We start from the raw sequence: 21,644 nt of genomic DNA, 5'->3' as shown, positions 1-21,644 counted from the left end.
GATCCCAAAGTTGATGAGAATGAACACATCCAATGACGCGAGACATGATTTCGCTAGAGAGTGTCGATTGCAACCACGACAAGAGTAGCTGATCTTTCTGAAGCCACGAAGAGTAGAGAGGATTGACGATACCTTGGAGACGATCGGCATCGGAGAGAAATTTGGGAGGAACACGCGCACAAACCACAAGATCTGTGAGATTATGTGCGTTGATGTAAGGCTCCACTTGCTGACGCCATAGGTGGAAGTTTTTGTCATCGAGTTTGTATGCGATCTTCAGCGCAAACTGAAGACGGCGCGATTCGTCCATCACCGCCGCAGACGGCGTCGCCGGAGACGTAACTTGAGCGGAAGAGGGAGATCCTGGCTGTGAGTCCATGGATCGGAGAAGCTAAACTGATACCATAATAGAAATAGAGAATAGTTGAACTTTCATTCAGTTGTAACTGATTTTCAATTGTGAAAAGTTAGTTACATCAAGGTATCACAACTTGTTTATATACTACAAGTTGTGACCTGTAGTAGCCTGTAACTACATAAACTAACTGCCAGCTGTCAGTAACATACTGACTGGCTCTAATGCTTAAGCTAATACTCTAATAAATATGAACAGCCTGGTTCTTCATATTGTTTAGCCTGTAATCATATTATAAGGGAAATATACAAAAATTGCTAAAATGATGATCAGAATAAGAATAAAAGCTCTAACCTTTAAAGATTCAATCTCTGCTAAGGCGAGCCCCTTTTCGTACAGTGCCTGTGCTAACTGGTCTCGGGTAGACTCAAACTTTTTCCTGGTATTCTGCAGTGAAATTAAAAGATTATTAATACCAGCATATTTCAAATATCTAAGTTGGTAGTGATAATAGCGATTGTTAATTGTTATAGCTTTGGGAAACAATAAAACTTTATGAAGCATAGGGAACCACAGGATCTTGGAGACAAACAAGAATTCCAGATTTCCAGGGGAATTAATTTTAGAAGTACTTAGCTAATGGCATCATGTGTCTTACAGAGAAAGAGTCTCGCAAGAAATATTACCAATCCCGAGAGTGATGAATTCCTCAACAGGAATTCCAAGGGAATTAATTTGAGCATGTTAATGGCACCATGTGTCTTATAGAGAAAGAGTCTCGCAAGAAATATTATCACTCCCAAGAGTGATGACTCCCTCCCTTTTATTATATAGGATATGTACAATAAGACTTGAAAGTTATGAAGAAATAATGAAGAGAAATTATGTGAATAAGGATACACCCTCACAGATGCCCACTGACTGGATATAGTATGTCAAAATTAAAATTAGTAACTCCAAATTCATACTTAATGAATGTTGACATTGATAACCAGAAATGTTGTAATAGAATTAACTCAAGCAATAACAAAAGCGTATCGGGACAAGAATGAGAACCTCTGCTTCATCATCTTCTGGATCATTTTTTAGTGCAAAAAATTTAGCTAACTCTTCCCTGTCAATACTGTCAATCACATCATTTGCTGCATCAATCACCTACACAGTGTAATCACATCATCCAGAGTTATACACACACCAATACAAACTTCTACAAGAAAATCTTTTAGGCCTCGTATGATTGATTACTAATTATAAGATTACTGAGGTAGCAAGGATTAGCTCTAAAGGTGACGCGAGAGGGAAATTTATGCTGTCTTACTCCAATAATGATTATAATTTAGCTGATACTCATATATATTCCATAAGATGGGATTATACTAAATTATAGGAAACTATTGAATACATGATTTTCAACTTCTGGGTGATAAAAAAGCAGAATCTAAAAGTGGAACCCGAGAACTCCAGAGACCGCATTCAAGTTTTCAAGACATGGGATAAATACAAAATATAGTGTAAGGGGGGAGGGGGGGGAGGTGAATCAGAAAGATGAGGGAAGAAAGGGGGTGGGGGAACAATTCATGTTAATTGTTTGGTACAGAAAATTTGTACCTCCTCATCATGATGGATTTTATCTTTGATATTATTCCTAGAAACTAAACCTTCCAAAATCTTTGCAAGCAACAGAGTGTACTTTGGATATTCCAACTGCAAGGAAACATAGCATTAGAATAGACAACAGATTGCACTTATCAAAATTTAGAAAAACATCAAAACCAAAAGGCAATAGTCTTGTAAAAGAAAAAATATTAAATAGCGAAGAAGATAGTACAGACCTAATGAAACAAATTTTCCCTTATCTCCTTTCCTATTACTATGATATTTGCAATTTATACTAGGATCAATATTTTATTTTCTTTATTTCCCTCTTTATTTTTTATCTTACCAATCCTTAATCTAAGGAATAGATATTATGTGTAATTCACCTATTTAAGAAGTGCTTTCTCTGCTGAAATTATATGATAGCTTTTGCAATATTAATTTGAACACAAAATTTAAAAGAGAGACAAATGAAGGCAAAGGCAATTAATTATCTACAACTACAGATAAGCTCTCTTTACTGACTTTTAAGGATGCAGCTAGCTCTTCCCAGTCCAAGCGCTCTTGATCACTTTCCTGTTTTAGGCTTCCTAGAACTTTTATTTTTGCATCCCTTACCTGATGGACAATTCAAGATAAAATTGAAGAGCTAAGATAACTGAAGTTCATCATCCTAAAATGTGAGTTATAGAATAAAACTACATTATGATGACAAACTCAAGGCATAATTAAAATATACAAGATATTTACAATCATTTCATTCATAAATCTAATACTATACATGCATGTTCAGCTTAACTATACACAACTTTTTTTTTCTTGATTGGTAAAGTGATGTGTATTTTTTATGCCTTTAATAGTCAGTCTTTTTTTATACTCATCAAAAATAGCTTAACTGTTAAAGACAAAAATCCACTCATCACTTTATCAATAAAGGAAATAAAAATACCATCCACTTAAAACAATCAATATTTGTTCATTAATAGAATTACTCAACAAATTAAACTTTTCAGAAAATAACCTATATAATATATAAATTAATATAAGACAATGGAAGATACAAGTTGCCAGTTTTAAATAACAGAACCAACAAATAGAAAATGGTATATATACTGGCATTGAGTTGAACTAAGAGATACTTCAATGAAAACACAAATTCAGTATAAGTATTCCTGGCATATTTTATATCTAAACTACATAATAATCTTGAGTTATCCTAGTTCACGGTCATTCAATCAATATTCATGCAACACAGTTTTTTAGTATAAAACATTTCAAAATATGGATAACAATGTAATTTTTAAGAAGAAAATACAGAAAGAGTTTATATTTAACCACACGTGAAGCAGACACTAGGATACAAAACACCAGGGGAGCTCTTTTACTTAAGTAAGATGACTAATATACCTCTTCTTTTATACGTTCAGAAACAGTCTTTTTGGTAGATAAGGAAGAACCTTTTCCTTTGTCATCCTCATCAACCTTTCAACAGAAGAAAAACTTAAATTAGACAATAATCAAGGTCACATGTTAGAATTATACAAACTGCGCAGATTTCATAAATCTTGCTCACAAATTTTTTGTATAGATTTTATGTTACTTAGTACAGAGAACAATCTATTTATAGACTGTTCTAGTAGGTTAGTAGGTGATATCTGAATGACAGTCAGTTACAAGGGATCTTATATGCTACGGTAGAGTCTATGCAAGCTCTCATGAGCTTGAGTTAGCTACAAAGGACCTTATGTGTTATGGTAGAGTCTATACAAGCTCTCATGAGCTTGATTTAGGCAATTCCTTTAATAGACATTAATCAAGGTCAACATGAAAGTAGATTCAACCACAGCCCGATGCATGTTGAAACTAACCACACAATTATTACAAAGTATAAGAGTTATACAAAGGGAGATATCTTTATAAGACAGAAGGTGACCTTATTTGGAGGAACTACATATGAAATTCGATATGAAGCAGGGTGCTTTTCGGGATTTTTTTTCTCCCCCTGATCAGCAAATGATAGTTTCCCATATGAAATGGCCCCAACCAATACAGATCCTTGTTGAGAATTCTGCAGAAATATTATAAATACCATTATGTACTAACAGCGGTTATATCTAAAAAGTTAACAACAGAAAACAATATACCTTGGGAAGTTTTTCTTTTTGCGGAGGACCAAGATATAATCCTTCTTTTATACTATGAATAAATACCAAAAAAAGTCAATACCGCATCATAAGAAAACATTTAATACTTAATAAATTGGGACTATAAACCTACTAACGTACCCTGGAATTAATAATGAGGACTTAAAGGAACCATTTCCCAACAGTGGGCCATCAGGTTGAGAGAAAAAATTTAACCGAATAACATCCTGGAAACAAAATTTTAATATGTAGTAAATAATTAAAGTATTAATAGAAGAATGTATATAATCCAAATTTTACTAACATAAATGCAACCGTTACAGTTTACTGAAGTACTATTGGATGGAGGCATGTCTAACTCAAGAGTACAAATTATTTTAAATAGGAGAATAAATTGATGGCAGAATTACAATACTTCAGAACTACTGGAAAAGATTCACCAATTTTGACACATCTAACCGAACAGCATCATTGAATCTTTGTAGACAATACAGATCCTGGGAAAGGTTCACCTTTTTCTTTAAAAAATTGTGTGGGGTGGCAGATCAAATGAAAGGAGTGTCTTATATATGTTTTATTATGTATCAGGTGATCCCAACTTTATCAAGAGTAATATAACTTGCATAATCTCATCTCAAAAACTTTAAACAGCAGTAGAGATCAGCAGCAATTGACCATTTGAGAGAGACGTCAAATTGAACAATAAATTACCTTCTCCTCCAAATTTTTCTCAAGGAACAACACCAAATGCCTCATCTTTTCCAAAACTTGCACATTGTCATGCCTGAGACAAATAAATTATTGTAAATGTAAATAAGTTGAATGCACGCCTTCCTTTATGTGTAAGTTTTTTATAAACCTACAAATATTCCACTTGCAATATATATGCCAACTTCTTATTGCAGGTATTGATAAATAAAACAAGCTTTTGAGTCCTCTAAACCAAACTAGGAGTTAACCACTACCCCCATGGAATTCAAACAATTTTTCAAAATATACAAAAAAATTTATAAACCTACAAATATTCCCCTTGCAATACATATGCCAACTTCTTATTGCAGGTATTGATAAACAAAACAAGCTTTCGAGTCCTCTAAACCAAACTAGGAGTTAACCACTACCCTATGGAATTCAAACAATTTTTCAAAATATACAAGTTTGAAGTTAATAACTGTCATTAGGTCTACAGAAAGCTCCAGTAGGAACAAACAAGTATGTGCACTCATAAATGATATATACCTCAAATAGAGCTGCAAATTATATTCTCCCTTGGGAAGATTTGAAGAGCTTGGATAGGCATCTCCACTTGAATACACGCGCTATTATCAGAATAGTGAAAAAATAAAAGAGATATCAACGTATGAAGCAAACAAGGCCACCAAAATACAAAACATGTTGGAATCATAGAAAGAAATTCATTGTCAAAAAGAGTCTTATGTTGGACATAGATATGGTCTAAATATGGTTATTGTTGAAGTTGGTAACTTGGTATTTGTGTTGTTGGAGTTTGTTTGAAGTCCCACATTGCTTAGGTTCCCGGCCTGTTGAATGTATAAATATGTGAGGACAACCTCGCCCTTTGAGCTAGCTTTTGGGGTTGAGATTCAAGCATATCTAGGATGGTATCAGAGCCATTGATCACACCATGGGTCGTCCGCCGTTATTATCCACGCACCAAGCCCAAAAGAGAGTTGGGCGTGAGAGAGTTTATATAGTGCAGCACCACTCACCTTACAAGCCGGTAGAGTTTATATAGAGTGATACCCCTCACCTTACGAGTCAGTTTTGTAAGGATGAGTTAGGTCAAACTCTAAGATGGTATCAGAACCGGGTTAAGACCCACCCTAGGCGTGAGGGTGGGTGTTGAAGTTGATATTTGTGTTGTTCGAGTTTGTTTGAAGTCTCACATTGCTTAAGTTCTCGGGCTGTTGAATGTATAAATATGTAAGGACAACCTCACCCTTTGAGTTAGCTTTTGGGGTTAAGATCCAAGCATATTGAACAGTTATTAATGGGAGGCTCCCCTCACCCCGTGAGCTAGCTTTTGGGATTGAGTCAGACTCGATGCTAAACTCTCAGATGGTATTGGAGTCTATTCTAGATTTGATATTGGGCCATCCATGTTATCTGCACACCAGCCCTATATCCCTTGATGTGTTGAAAAAATTTAGGTCTCACAATTTCACAAATGAATTTACCAAAATACAAAACATGATGGAATAAAGAAAACCTGCATGTAAAAATAATATTATTGAGCAAATAAAAACAAAGTCATATCTATTATTGATTGCCACACACACTATGACCCAATAGGTAGGTTGTATATTCCACTAGTAAATTTGTAATTCCTGCCTTTCCACAGCATTAGCAGATCTTTAGTTAGTCAACTAGAAATATGGCATACTAAGAAATATAAAAATCGGCATGCCTAAGTATGAGCATGACTTGCATGCAATTTATTATTCATCTAATTATAAAAATTTCTAAAATGGAAACCATCCCATACATTTTCAGAATAGAAGGAAATTAAATATGAACATACCTTGTTGGAGTCAGAAATCATATAAAATTGAGACTCAAATTTTGTGTCATATATCCGGTCATTTAGCAATGGTATGTGAGGTTTTACTTCAGCTCCGTCTTCCAATTTGACCTTGTAGCTGTAATATCAGATTAATGAGAAAAGACCGTCTAAATGATCCACAGACACGACATAGTAAATACAAAACTCACGTTAAAGTCAGCGCCAGTATCTGTTTTCCAGATGGAAGTTTATCACGTTCTGCTGAGAGTGCACAAATCTTAGAGTCTATTGGTCGATAAGGAACCCTAATCTGCATGTTTTGTACATATAAAAGGAACATGTTAAACTCATTGATATCCCATGTCACCAGCATAATGGAATAGCACAGAATGAAAAGTATTCAAGCTTTCAAAATATAACCTTGTTTAGAATAGCCACTGGAGCAAGTTCCTCGGATACCACTAATGTTTCAGCATCAATTCTGACCGGTGCTTCACTTCCATCAAGTATAAGTTCTTCATGATTAATTTTTATCCCATGAAAAACAACCTGAAATTCCATAATAACACCAAAGTATCTTCAGTGAGGAATGAAAATAACACAAATCACATCTCTGCTTTTTAACAGAGATCATACATGCAAGAGACTGAGAATCCCTCCACGGAAGACTATCCTATGATTCCATATTCAGAAGCCACAAACATCTATATGGACTAAGGGAAGGACAAAAGCCTGTAAATGGCCTTAAAAGTCTATTCATGTCAACATGTCATTTCCTTGAAGTGTAATATAGTTGAAATATAACAAATTATTAACCATAATCATATCATTCAAGCAAACTAGGGTAATGTAGGGAATTAAGATAATCATCGGGATAAACTACTGAAAGTTATAAGAACAATCATCATAGACCTATCAATTCAAAATCAAAATTTAGGAACATTTTTCAGTTTATATAAGAAACACCAAAGTCTATCCAATATCAGGCGAGGAAATAAGTTTATCTTAAATAGTAATTCTGTTACCTCAAAATTCATACTGGCAGCTTCATGACTCCCTATGCCACTTGACCAAAACTGAGCAATGACTAGTTCCAATGTCTGACCACTTACTACCTTAAAGGTAAAGTTTTTGGCACCCGAAGAAGCAAAAGTTATCACCTTTTCCCATTTCAGAGGTCTTTGCAATGGGCACATCTGGACATAGAAAGCATGTGAAAAAGAACCCTACACAATCAAACAAAACTTTCAAGCTGCAAATTTTACCTGAACAGCATCCACAAAAAACTTTCGAGGTATGTCACACCCTGACGTTTTCATTGTTACATCAGCCCAAGATGCACCATGTGGCACTTCTATATATCTCCTTTCTATATGCCCTAATAAAACAAAAAATATAAAGAATTAACTTAAAGTGTTGGTCTCTGTATCGTGCACTTGCCTGATTGGACTTGGATAACTATGACTGGCCGTATGTATAGGAACACTTGTAAATATTTGCACTCACTCTAACATGAATAGTGTTTTTATAATAGACAGACTAGCTAATAAATTGGAAGCATCCACACACACAAATATAGAGTAAGCATTGGGTTGTAGTTATATCTAAGGAAATATGAAAGCTAACCTTAAGAGATTATCTAAAATAATTTATGATGTAAAAATGTGAACGAATATTATATTCATATATTCTAACAGGACTGGATAACAGAGGTACTATACCTGCATTGTGAATGTAATTTCATAAATAATTTAAGACAAATTTCAAACATTAGCTGTATGGGAGAAACGAAAAGGTCCCCTACGAAGCAGCTCAAGTGTTTTGGCTGGAATGCATTTAAAGTAGGCCCAGTTTAAATTTAAGCAGTAGGACAGCAGAAAGTAGGAGATCAACTTCATAGACAAATGCAAACCTGGCTGGAATAACATATTTGAAAATGAAATTTGTAGAGACTGGTTAGTTACAGCCTTGGCCTTTGTTATGGTAATAGGAATTCTGAAAATAGGACCACGCCATGGCGCTTTGCAGTCAATACCATAGACTTCATAGTAGTGAAGACCATCACTTAGATTGGAAGGATCCACAACTACACTGAGAGAATAAGAAAACAATTTGTAGGTCATTAAAAAACCAAACTACAAAGAAAATCATCTAACATAAACTCAATAGCAATAGACACACTTATTTTGTTTTATTTCTGTCAAGTGAACTCACCCTCATGGATGATGTCATAATGAATATATTTCGTTTTTAGAATTGCGGAAATTAGTTCCCCTTGAGTGATTTAGCAATGATTTTGATTGGACTTCTGATGGGTTAATTTGGTCTGTTTTCCTAAAAGAATTAATTACTCATGTGATATTAACTTTGTGCGGTAAATGTGTGTATATACTTTACATAGCTTCTGCAGCAGTACTTTGTTTTACCCTATTATGTGCATAAAGCTGTCAACGGTTGTAAACATCCCATAACTAATCTCTTATGTAACTACCTTGTACTAAAAATACCTGAGTTCTATATCTCAGTCTCGTAATTAGAACAGAACCATAATTTCAATCTACAAAACCTAGACCAGATACTTTCATGGTATCTAGAGCCAATGAAGCTTAATTATGGCTTCCAATCTTATTCCTCCTTATTCTCCAGTACCCTTCTTATTCTCCAGTACCAGATGAATTGCACAAATTTCAGCCACCGCAATCGGAGAATCCATCTTCTCACTAATAGTGTAAATGCTTACACATCAATTTGTATTATAGATTAGAATAGATATAGATAAGCTGAGCTGGCAGTTGTGTAGTGACAGGTGTCAATCACTACCAATGCTATATATACATCACATTGTAATCTCTTACAGCTTAATGAAAACAGTTACAATTAATAACAAACTCTCTCATCTCTATGCTTAGCTTCTACTTTTCTAATATGGTATCAGAGCCTGGTTGGTAGCTAAGGGTTTTCACCAGGTTCATGGCTTTGACTTTCAGGAAACCTTTTCTCCTGTAGTTAAGCCTGTAACTGTAAGAGTCATACTCACTCTTGCCATCTCCAAAAAGTGGCCCCTCATTCAACTAGATGTCAATAATGCTTTCTTGAATGGCATTCTGACAGAAGAAGTGTACATGCAGCAACCTCCTGGGTTCACTTCTTCAGATGGCTCTCTAGTGTGCAAGTTGAACAAAGCCATTTATGGCTTGAAGCAGGCACCTAGGGCTTGGTTTGATAGGCTAACAGCAGCTCTGCATAACTTTGGCTTTACCACCAGCAAGTGTGATCCCTCTTTATTCACACTTATCACTCCAGCCTATACTATTTTTATGTTGGTCTATGTTGATGACATAATAGTCACAGGCACTTCTTCCACTCACATTCAACAGCTAGTTGATAAATTACATGCTCAATTCTCACTCAAACAACTAGGCACTCTGCATTACTTCCTTGGCATTGAAGTGTCTCATTTAGCCAATGGAACTCTCTTCCTTTCTCAGGCTAAGTACATTAAGGACTTACTGGTCAAGACTAACATGAGTGAAGCTAAAAGTCTTCCTACTCCCATGGTTTCTAATCTAAAACTTACCAAAGTTGGCTCAGATTTTCTTCCAGATCCCACTTACTACAGGTCTGTAGTAGGGGCTCTGCAGTATGCTACTATTACTAGGCCAGAAATCAGTTTTTCAGTAAACAAAGCTTGCCAGTTTCTGTCCCAGCCTATGCAGAGTCATTGGATAGCAGTTAAGCGCATTTTAAGGTATCTCAGGGGTACCTTGCATCATGGCTTGCACTTCTTACCTGCTAACCCTCTCAAACCTCTTCCCATTACAGCTTTTTCTGATGCTGACTGGGGTTCTGACCCTGATGACAGAAAATCTACTTCGGGGTCCTGCATATATCTGGGTCCCAATCTCATTTCCTGGTGGTCAAAGAAACAGACTCTAGTGGCCAGATCTAGTACAGAGGCAGAGTACAGGAGCCTTGCTAGTACAGCCTCTGAAGTTCTCTGGGTGCAGTCCCTCCTCACTGAATTAAGAGTTCCTACTACTAGTCCTGTTCTATACTGTGATAATCTTAGTACAGTGGCTCTCTCTCACAATCCTGTGCTTCATGCCAAGACAAAACACATGGAGCTGGATATCTTTTTTCTTAGGGAAAAAGTCCTTAATAAAACTTTCTCTGTTAAACACATCTCTGCTGAATTCCAGAGTGCAGACATTCTAACCAAACCTCTTAGTGCTCTCAGGTTTCTTGATCTCAAAAGTCACTTAAGAGTTGTTGATAAGAGCTCCATTCCAACAGGGCTGCCTGGAACAGGAGGCTCGGTTTGAAGGGAAGATAATAGTGTAAATGCTTACACATCAATTTGTATTATAGATTAGAATAGATATAGATAAGCTGAGCTGGCAGTTGTGTAGTGACAGGTGTCAATCACTACCAATGCTATATATACATCACATTGTAATCTCTTACAGCTTAATGAAAACAGTTACAATTAATAACAAACTCTCTCATCTCTATGCTTAGCTTCTACTTTTCTAATACTCACATCATTGCTCTGCAATCGCTATCACTCCTACTGCAAAACTCAAGATCTGGACAGTGCAGCACCAGTACCGTGTCAATATACAATGCCTCCTTTGCTTGCAAATTCTGTTTCGACAAGCACTGCTACGTTGCAGTTCTCCTATAGTATCAATGATAGAAACTCTCATTAGGAAACAGAAGGTTGGTCTTGTGCTGATCATACCGCTGGTATTGAGAATTCAGTACATGAAGCTCGAGAGCCTCAAGATCAATTGTTGTCAACAGTAACTGATTGTGGGATACAAATAATCAATCGACACTCAACAGTTACGGATAGCTCATATTTTTTACCTTCCGGAATACAAATTTTGCTTGTTTATGATTTGAGAACAGACCTGTTGTCTGGCCTATTCTCTTGAAGAGAAAAAATATTTTTTCATAATCACTAATAAAATAAGTATCTATATTTTTACTTGAATTAATATTTTAGGTTTAAATAAGTTTTTCGCCCCTAAAAATATATTAGCTTCTTTTGTCCCAACAAAAATTCCATTCAAACTTTCATTCATAGCATATTTTCTATTTCTAATTTTAGTTCTCACTTTTAACTATAGTAACACCTATCTATCGGAAGTCTATGTGACTTTTTGTATGGAGGTGACAATTTTGAGACCTTAAAATATCATTAACATAATCATTTAATCTTTAATTTATATTTAATGTTTATTAATTTTTTCATTAGTCCAAATTAAGGTTTAATGATTAAAATGTTAAATTATAGTATTTCAAGGTCTTAGAAATGCCGCATCATCCAAAAATGCCATGTGGCACTTTCCCTATGAACCACCGTTAGACATGCGTCACATTTAAATGCGAGAACTAAAATTGATAACATAATACGTGGAGGACGAAAGTGGTAAGGAAAAATTTGTAGAGACTAGGCAAAAATTAATATATTTATAGGGACGAAAAAACATATTTAAGCATTATGTGATACAAAGTCTTGATTCCCCTTCCTGATCTCAAGTAAAATATTAATTTTTACTATCTTGTTTATGGCAATATTTATATGGATAAAAAGCATATTTAACCATTATGTGATACAAGATCTTGACTCCCTTTCCCGATCCTAGGAAAGATATTGATTATTACTATTTTGTTTATGGCAATATATAAGCATGAAAATAAAGTGGTAAAGAAACGTAAACTAACTTGAAGTTACGACCATTATGAGTGAGCAAGAGATAGTCTGGGGTCTTCACAACAGTCTTTTCAGTAGAATATAACTCAATGCATTCCTCAAAAGGAATCTTTTCCTCAAAGTTGCTGGCATCTTCATGAAACTTTGGATTAACTTTCACTATCCACTATGAATAAGTACAAGCACAATTTAGAAAGCTAGTGGCTGTGAGTAATATAGATAAAACAGAAGCAGCCAGAAAAGGCATTTAAAGTGAATATAATTACATAAGGTTGTAAAGCAGAAGTATAATACAACAATCCACTATTTTCTACTCTTTTGTTTAAATTAGATGGAAGTGAGCACCAGATTCAATGTGTTTCACACTACAACCCTTCCCATTTTCTCTGACTATTTCCCAACTTCTATATCAAATTTCATCATATAACTCCTCATCAATATTTAACAGCATAACTTTTTGTTGGTGTTCATTCATCAATATCTTAGCAAGGAATGTAAATTAGTTTAGAATTATCTAGTCTTTAATTAGTCATCATTTGATTTGACCCCTGTATGGGTTGGGTTAACCAAGATTGGATACAAGATATTAGTAATTAGCTTTCTCACTTAATTAATCATTTACAAGTTTTAAAACTCCTGACTCAATAATCATCACCACTGTGAGGCACGCCAAATTTATGAATGAGATATCACCTCAGTAGTCTGTCGGCAAGCACTAGGCTCCCTCAGGTAGATGCCTCGTGATGTAGGACCTGCCATCAGCAATCATATAAAGGACGTAAGTTTGCCAATGCCAATTTCAAACGCTTGCTCTTAGAAACATGTAAATTTCAATATTATATTGCTTTCTAGCCTTAGTTGCACAAGTCAGCTGATCATAGATTACTTAGGCAATACAGCAACTATTCAACGATAAAAATAATCATGACTTCCTCGGAAGTATACTAATACTACTACTATTTTGTAAGCCATCCAACCTTCACAAACATACTTGTTTGAACTTGAACCTATATAGAAATACTTAAGGAGGTTTAAAAATTTCTTTCTTAATCCTGTCAAATGGGTTGGAACACGCTTTGCATATAAAGCATGGCTGTCAAACCCTTGAGTTAACACAATTGTACAAGTCCACAGTTCTTGGTATTTTTAAAACAAGTAACCGGACTATCAAAATTGTACTCCATAAATTCAAATAGAATCACATTGACTCACAGACTCTAACATAGAATCGGGATTTTGAGGCACTTGAATGAATCTAAACATAATGTTAATTTATGCCCGAACATTCCCATTACAACAGTGGTTGCAATGTTTCTAAAAAGAACATAAAATGCAACAGTTTAATGGAAAAACTCTGTAGTGCACAAAAGATTAATCTCACAGCTGTAGCACTCGACTCCATAACATCAACCCATCTGCAGAGGAAACCAATAATACTATGTTGAGCCTCACCCAGATAGCTCCCACCATAAACAAAACCCTGAACTATTAAACATTCATTGTTGCAAGTTTGCGATGGACCAACTATGAAGAGATGAAACCTAGCTCTCCAGACCTGAATTCAACTCCAAAAAGGGGTTGCCCAGTCCGACCATCCATCACTTCTTTTATGGGAAATAACAAAGTTGATTATAAACTACTAAGAATGATTGTCCCTTTAATTTTGTGTATTTTTCTATTTTTGAGTATCTATAAATTTCGTTGGAATTTATTTTTACTCAAAAATAGCGTTTCCGCTAGGTCATTTCCGCCTCTCGTGAAAGAGCCTTTTGGGCTAGAAGCATGGGCAATGCACAAAGGACCAACCTACCTTGTGCTGAAATTTGATTTTTTTTATTGGAAGAATGCGAATTAAACTCAAGACCGCGTGAATATAGAGCCTCGGATAACATGTGTCCCAAAATAATTAAGTTATTAGGGGAAGGAGAGTGAATTATTCTGAATCTCGGTATCTCAAATTTATTACTAACATGCACTTTCAAACATTACAAATATAAGGAAAGGTGAAATATCCATGGTAGAATACTAGAATGTAAACTCACTTGTTTTTCCAGATTGATTGACATTTATCTGATACTGAACACATGGAAAGTTTTGACACTTTTGTATATATTCAAAAGCCCTGTCGGAGAGTATATGATTTAAGTCAATACAAATCTTACAAAATTTTCATTTATACTAAATTTCTGTGAATGTAAAGAATGAGTAAATCATCTAACTTGTCAACTTGCATAAGCCCTTGTCCAGTGGATAATTTATCTTCAGGCAAATCACCTATGGGAACTGAGGTATTCTCAAGAGCCTTCCTCACACTATATGGACTCACAGAAATTCCCTCAGCCTGCATGGGGATCATACACATCAGAAAATCATGCATATGCGAGTACAGTAGTACCAATCAAATAAAACAAACTACAAAAGAAATGCAACTGAAAACCTTCATTGCACTTATAAGCAATGCAGTTCCTCCACAGGCTGATGGTGATGCCATTGATGTCCCGTTCATGAGCATGCGCCGTTGAAGAGTCCACTTAGGAACAGGAGCAACAGCACCACCAGGAGCACTTATACAGACACCAAGGTCTCCATCAGCCGTTGGCCCACGGCTAGACCTGTAATAATCCAATCAATCATGCAATAATAACAATGCAAAATCAGAATTAAAAAAATTCAGGATAGGTTGTTTAAAACAAATATACCAAGTGTATTCAAGCCCTTCTGAAGGAGGTTCAACAACACAATGAGCACCAGCAGCCATAGCAGGAGAAACATATGCACCGACACCGATGATACTCGAAGATGTACCACCAGGTGCACCAACTGTGCTCAATCCTGGACCACTATTACCAGCACTGCTCACAAATATCAGACGATGCTTGTTCACCGCCTAGATGTAAAACAACCAAAGCCTTTATAATTAGAAAATAGAAAATGGAAAAGAAAAGATATAAGTTCAGTTAAAATCAAAACTCAAGAAAATACCTCATTCACAAGGTCAACAAAGCGTCCATAGTTGGGCAGTAAAGTTGCTTCACCATAACTCATATTAATGAGATCGCATTTATGCTGAAAAAAAAAAACGTGGAATAACTCATATTAATGAGATCGCAGTTATGCCGAAAAAGAATCGTGGAATGGTCATTCCTATAAGTCTTACTTACTCATACCATACATTAACGAAGTTCGACAAACATGGATATAAAAGGAAAAATAATATATCACCAATGGGAATATCCAGTATAATCAGCTGAAGAGAAAAAAGAAACATTTTATGCACCTCCACGGCAGCTATCAGTGCCCGAATCAAACCAGTTCCTGTCTCCATTGAACCTAAGCGGGCATCCCCAATTTTACAAGATATTAATTGTGCGCCAGGTGCAACTCCATTCAACAAAGGCTCCTAAAAACAAAATCATGTATCTATAGGTATACTATCCCTCATAAGAATTTCAATATACAGATCAAATTACATATCAGTACCTTTGGGTGGAAAGCAGCAGATATACCAGCAACATGGGTGGCATGGGGAGAACAGTCTGTTACAACACTTAAAACATTCCCATTATCATAGACATTAACAACAAATGTGCAAGCATCTAATTTGCTGAAGACACCATATTTCCTCTCAATCCTGAAATAAAAGGCTGTCATAGTTAGCATTAAATGTATATGATTATACTATACTCTAAGAAATAAAATGGCGATTGATCCAATAGCTAGACCACACAGTTTCTTCAATGGCAAATTATATAAATTCAGGAACATCTCAATTAGGAAAAATATGGGTAATAACTGAGCTCTTTGTGCTAAATAGTTAGGTGTTCCTTTCCAAGGAAATTACATCATCTGTGATTTAATTCAGTTATAAACAGCGGTATAGAAATCTAAACACGCAGAGTAGAGAAACCAAATATATTGAGAAGTACGGTTTGTGAAATGTCATATAAACTGTTTGATATGATTGTACAGCCATAAAATAAATAAACAAATTTGTTCAATATATATTATGTACACACTATAAAAAGGTTAGTGTTGAATTGTTTCAAGAGAAATAAATATTTCAAGAAACACAACAGCTCACTCAGGTGCCAATTCAATGCAATTGATTTACATTCGATGCAATAGAAATAAATCAAGAAAGCATGCTATGAATCAGTAGGATGATATGGTTTTCAAATCAGGGTCTGTATGTAGTAACAGGCGAAGTAAAATTTTGTTAGGTTGTAGAGATGAGATATGCCCAAACCATAATTCTTTAGATGATATGCCTATCCTAGATCACTTGTTAGGCTTCCCGCCTTGTCCACGCTTCTGCCTCACTGAGGCCCAAGCGTGATGGGGTGTTGGAATTTCCGCCTTCATTACGGTCCGTCCCTAGTCGCCTAAATTGCGGAATTTGGCTAGCCTTCATTGCAGCCTCCAACACCTTCATTGTGTTGGGTTTGAAAGGGTGGATTTAGTCTCACATTGCCTAGAGATACGATATGTGTTATGTTTATAAGGGATAGTTAGGCTCAATCCACACATTCTAAGAGGATAGAAAATATGTTGCCGATTTCACGAGATATCTCTCTGCAAAAGATATAATAAAAATAGATATTCATAAAAACTAAACTAAAACAAGAAAGTAAGTGTACCTATAATTAGTTAAAGGCACAAAATTAGCAAGCATTCCACAATCCGGATCATCTTCAAGACTCTGTGTGTCAAGGGCAGCCCTCCAGACCTCCCCATCATGCCATGCAACAGCATCTATAATGGGTCCTTTATCATCATAACTCTGGAACACACAGCATTCCCTTTTCAAAGTTCGGAATTTCAATTGATAAAATTTGAGAAAAAAGCACAAACACAAGCATAAATGCCTTAGTTTGAGTGTTCAACATAAGAGTCAGAGAGACAAAAAAACATGAATTTCATTGTTTCTGCAGGGAAATTAAAATGGTGTTTCCAACATTATTTCCTAGCAAGGACCATTCTATCAATGTCATCATTCCAATCCTTAGAGTTCTATAATGAGAAATAATTTGAAATAAACTACTCATTTCCTATTTCAAGGACCGGAAAGGCGGCAATAACCAAAGAGCAACAAAGTCATGCGACGTGATCAACACCAACCTCAGACTGCCTCCTCAGAAGATCAAGCCTATGTTGCAGATCTTCACGAACCCTCTTAAGTTTTCCATCTTCAACCTTGATGTGTTCCTAGAAAAGGCATGATGCTTTGAGTTACATGGAATAAGAAGATGCAAATACAATAAAATGCAAATAAAACAACTAGTCAAATATAGAAGGCGTGATGGTATTTAAAATTAGGAATAATACACGCAACTTAATCTGCCATTCAATTTTAAAAAGTGATAAAGTAAAAACAATCCATGCATTTATGACTCTTTCTATGTATTCTCTTCGGGTGTGTAACTCAAATGCAATAGATTCCATCATATGTCTCTCATATTTTTCCCTTTTCAACAACATTCATATTCATAGGCTCCATTTGATTTTTTATTCTTTCTTCTTTTCCTCTCTTCTGCTCATAAGAGAGTATAAAATACTACTTCCGATGAGTACTTCCGAAATGAATGTCTGAAAAATACAACAAATACAGCATGCAGGAATACGAAATGAGGATTTTCTTTCTTTCTCAAAAACAAAATTTATTAATGCATGCAAATACAATAGGACATGAGTTAATATACTACAATAAGAAAAACTTTTTTCTGAAAAAGATAGCATGTGAACAGCCTGCCCCTGTGTTATCTGGTGCTTACTACATATAAAATATGAAAAAGATGATGAGTGCATAATATGCAATTTGAGATTCAAATATTCTGGAATACTTAAGAATCAATCAAATTTTACAACGAAACCTGATCAAAATCATCAAGTTGTTTTACAGCCCTTGCAATTTCCTCCTGGTTTTTCTCATCCCATTTTTTCTTTCTTTCTTTCTGCCAATAAAAAATTAAGAGAGAAAAACGGAAATTAAATCTATTAGCCAGAGATAAGAGTCCTTGAGAGAACTAAAATATTTCATAGAAATGTAATGCTACCTTCAAACGAGAGGTCAATTCTTCTGTGAAGAGCTCGTAAACCAATTTATAACCCACGTGCCATTCACCAGAAGGATTTTTCCATGAAGTATTGATAACCAAAGATGCCCCTGTAAATAATTTTTCATGAGCAACAAGGGAAAAAGGAAGAAACAAACTCTAAAGTAAGGAGATATGTGCAAGCTAAGAAACAAAAATACACTCAAAGGGAAAATAGAAAGAAAAAATAAATAATACAAGTACTAAATTGAAAGAAGAAAACTTTAGAGCTTATTTGTTTGGTTGTTGTCTCCGAAAGAAAACAATTTTTCTTTTAAAAAATAACTAAACAGTCTGGAAAGAAACTTTTCTTTTAGATTATTGTATTCTGATTCTGTAAAATAAAAATGGAACACTGGTTCATTGTTATTGAGTTTAGAGGACAGTTATAAATTTTCTTCTATGTCTTCTCTGGTTGGTATGTCATACACAATTGTTGATTATTTCCACTCATTGTTCAGAGTTTTAATATAATTCTACTGAAATGTATAATCATTCTTATTTGGGCTATTTGAGTAACAATATTTGTCTAGACTCAGCCCAAAACAAGGAGCTAGGTCATCGATAGCTGCACATGTTTCCTTACAAGCAATTTACAATATATTTGTTTTTTTTACTGAACTACTATATATTTGTTAAAAGTCCCACAATGAATCATGTGATAGACCAATAGGCCTGAAAAGGTATTTATAAGTTGGAGGCATTTCACACCTTACAAACCGGCTTTGTGAGTTGAATAAGGCTCAAACATAATTTTAAGAATATTAAAGAATGTGTCACTAAAATGATTTTTATTTACAGTCTACTTGATATTTCCTAGAACTAACCTGATGCCCCGCGAATACGACCATCTGCATCAGCCTTCACAACCTTTGAGGTATCAATATCACCACTCCCAGTACTGAAGAAAATGTATAGTATTATTATTAGAAATCAAGTACAACTCAAAAGGATTATCAGCTAAAAATTCAACATGAGTTGAAGTAGCTTTCTGATTACCAATCAATGACATCAAGAATTTTTGGTTTCCCATCTGATGTAACCTGTAATCCATCAACAGCCGGGTCTATGCCAGAATCTGTATACATGCAGATGCCAGATTTGATGATTGAACAAATATGTAATGTAAGCCACTTAACATATACGACTGCGGAAAAACACTTCAGGATACAAGCAGTATCTTTATTACACCAAAAAGCACTTTAGTAGCAGTAAATTAAATGGACACCCATCCAATAAAAGAACAGATCAAAAGTGCAACTAAACTAATTTTACACAATTATCCATATGCAAAATTAACGTTAATAAATGATTCCACAATCTACAGAGGACAATGAACAGAAATGAAGAAACTTGCCTAGAAAAATAACAGTTAAGAAAAACGATCCAGACTAAGAAAAGAAGTAAAAAATGCGGACTTATTACAGATTTGCAGTACTCGGCATGCACAAGCACACACATATATTCATCTCTGAAACTGGACAAATCCAAATAAAGACTCAGAGGCAACAAATCCCTAATATGTGAATCTCAACACTGCACAAAATAACTAACATTCCTCATAAACAACTTTCCGAAGCACTAAAATCACTTCACTTTAGCACAACCAATCCATTTTCAGCCAATTATCGAACTCAATACAATTGGTCTCACTCAATACAATTGGTCTCACTCTTCAAACCCATTACTACTCTTTGGACTACTCTCTATCCTAACATCTAAACCCAAACCACATAAAATTACAAAAGAACATAACATTTCTTCAGCTCTTCGATTCTAACAACACAAATCTCCAATAAACTAGTCCAGCACATCTTCAAATATATTTTTAAAATTCACAAAAACATTTCCACATAGTCCATCAACTTTACTCAGGCAAAACAAACATGCAACTAATTTTCAAACAAAGACCAAATTCGTATTTCGTTTAGATTAATTTTAAATAAACCAAAACATCGTTCTCTAAAACTCAATTATATAACATAATACAAAGTAAATACTCAATTTGATCCCTGAATCTGTAGGACCATATCAACCAAGTCCCCTAAATAGTTAATATTCCAAAATGATCCTTCGAATCGTAAACTGTTAATCAAGTTATGTCTAAGGGTCTGTTTGGATTACTTCCATAAGTTTCGTGACACTGTTTGATAGATTTAATCAAAACAGCTTATGACACTTTTCATACATTTTTTGAACTAATTTTGTAAATTCTTCAAAATAGCTAATGAAAACAACTTATAACATATATAAAAACAATTTAAATTTATTTTATCTTTTGCTATAAAAATAGCTTATGTGAGCTTACTCATAAGCACTTATTTATGCTATAAGTTGGGAATAAGTTGTTTATCCAAACATGTCCTAAATCAATTATAATCAAATGCACTTTTGACATTGTTCACTTAATTAAAAATGCATGCACACCGACACTACCAACTTAATGTCATCACAGTCACAACAAAGGAACTTACGAGATTAACATTTTACAATTTCAGAGATCATTTTGGAATATTATAGTACATTCCTACAGCTTCAATTTCAAACTACGAATTTACACACACTAAACCTTGCATGATTGATATCAATTTTAGTTCTCAAAATTCATCACGAGACACTTAGCAACCGAAAATTAAAATCGAGAAAGAAAGTCAACTGAGTAGTAAAAGTACCGAAAATCGCGATGAGAGCACCACGACCATCGTAATTAGGGTGAGAATCAAGGAACCGATCTACTCCGATTTCTTTCTTCGGCATGAGTGAAGCTAAAAAGGTAGATTCGTTCAGTTTGAAATCGCGGAGAGAGGAGCCATCGCTTTTTGAATTCTTCTTCTCGTTGTTGAATTTGTTGTTGTTGTTGCTGCTATCGGTACCGGTTGTAGTTGGAGTCGATGAAGAGCAAGGCATTGCCTTGAGAAAAATTCAGTAGTGTAGTTTGTGGTGGTGGTTATTGAAGTTGATTAAGATTTTTGCTCTTCGTTATTGTTTTTAATTGTAAGAGAGGAGGGTAATGCGGGGAATTTGATGGTTTTGGAAATGTGTTGGGAAAGAAGTGAGGTTATTTTGGTAATTTAAATTGACGTGGCGATGCATTAACTGTGACAGTACCAGTGGTGTTGACATGGGTGAGGTGGAATTACATGTTTGTCCTTTTATAGAGTTGGAACTTAGAATCACAAATAAGAGTATGACGTGGTAATGAAAAAATTTCTAA

General features: G+C 35.0%; 1 protein-coding gene across 2 annotated transcripts in view; it reads right to left on the bottom strand.

Annotated features, from left to right (window-relative positions):
- The window catches only part of LOC131653130 (tripeptidyl-peptidase 2-like), a 29,710-nt gene extending 8,282 nt beyond the window's left edge, over positions 1–21,428 (bottom strand). For both annotated transcript variants that reach the window (XM_058923198.1, XM_058923199.1), the window contains exons 1-32: positions 21,103–21,428; positions 19,430–19,508; positions 19,258–19,331; positions 18,392–18,501; positions 18,209–18,289; positions 17,457–17,543; positions 16,976–17,118; positions 15,819–15,969; positions 15,616–15,738; positions 15,321–15,404; positions 15,038–15,225; positions 14,776–14,950; positions 14,558–14,679; positions 14,381–14,460; positions 13,032–13,090; positions 12,350–12,504; positions 8,532–8,710; positions 7,885–7,997; positions 7,645–7,815; positions 7,040–7,168; positions 6,829–6,929; positions 6,638–6,755; positions 5,335–5,414; positions 4,807–4,879; positions 4,237–4,322; positions 4,096–4,147; positions 3,885–4,019; positions 3,359–3,433; positions 2,477–2,569; positions 1,964–2,059; positions 1,412–1,510; positions 710–802 (exon numbers count right to left, since the gene is read on the bottom strand). In XM_058923198.1, coding sequence (XP_058779181.1) covers positions 710–802; positions 1,412–1,510; positions 1,964–2,059; positions 2,477–2,569; positions 3,359–3,433; positions 3,885–4,019; positions 4,096–4,147; positions 4,237–4,322; positions 4,807–4,879; positions 5,335–5,414; positions 6,638–6,755; positions 6,829–6,929; positions 7,040–7,168; positions 7,645–7,815; positions 7,885–7,997; positions 8,532–8,710; positions 12,350–12,504; positions 13,032–13,090; positions 14,381–14,460; positions 14,558–14,679; positions 14,776–14,950; positions 15,038–15,225; positions 15,321–15,404; positions 15,616–15,738; positions 15,819–15,969; positions 16,976–17,118; positions 17,457–17,543; positions 18,209–18,289; positions 18,392–18,501; positions 19,258–19,331; positions 19,430–19,508; positions 21,103–21,337 — 3,639 coding nt within the window. In that variant the 5' untranslated portion in view covers positions 21,338–21,428. The remainder of the gene's footprint in view (positions 1–709; positions 803–1,411; positions 1,511–1,963; positions 2,060–2,476; positions 2,570–3,358; positions 3,434–3,884; positions 4,020–4,095; positions 4,148–4,236; positions 4,323–4,806; positions 4,880–5,334; positions 5,415–6,637; positions 6,756–6,828; positions 6,930–7,039; positions 7,169–7,644; positions 7,816–7,884; positions 7,998–8,531; positions 8,711–12,349; positions 12,505–13,031; positions 13,091–14,380; positions 14,461–14,557; positions 14,680–14,775; positions 14,951–15,037; positions 15,226–15,320; positions 15,405–15,615; positions 15,739–15,818; positions 15,970–16,975; positions 17,119–17,456; positions 17,544–18,208; positions 18,290–18,391; positions 18,502–19,257; positions 19,332–19,429; positions 19,509–21,102) is intronic.
- Between the last annotated feature and the right edge of the window lie 216 nt (positions 21,429–21,644).

The sequence above is a fragment of the Vicia villosa genome, linkage group LG2 (assembly GCF_029867415.1).
Source record: "Vicia villosa cultivar HV-30 ecotype Madison, WI linkage group LG2, Vvil1.0, whole genome shotgun sequence".
NCBI classification, from domain to species: Eukaryota; Viridiplantae; Streptophyta; class Magnoliopsida; order Fabales; family Fabaceae; genus Vicia; species Vicia villosa.
Note: the sequence above shows the minus strand (reverse complement) of the source record. Positions and strands in the feature narration are given on the sequence as shown.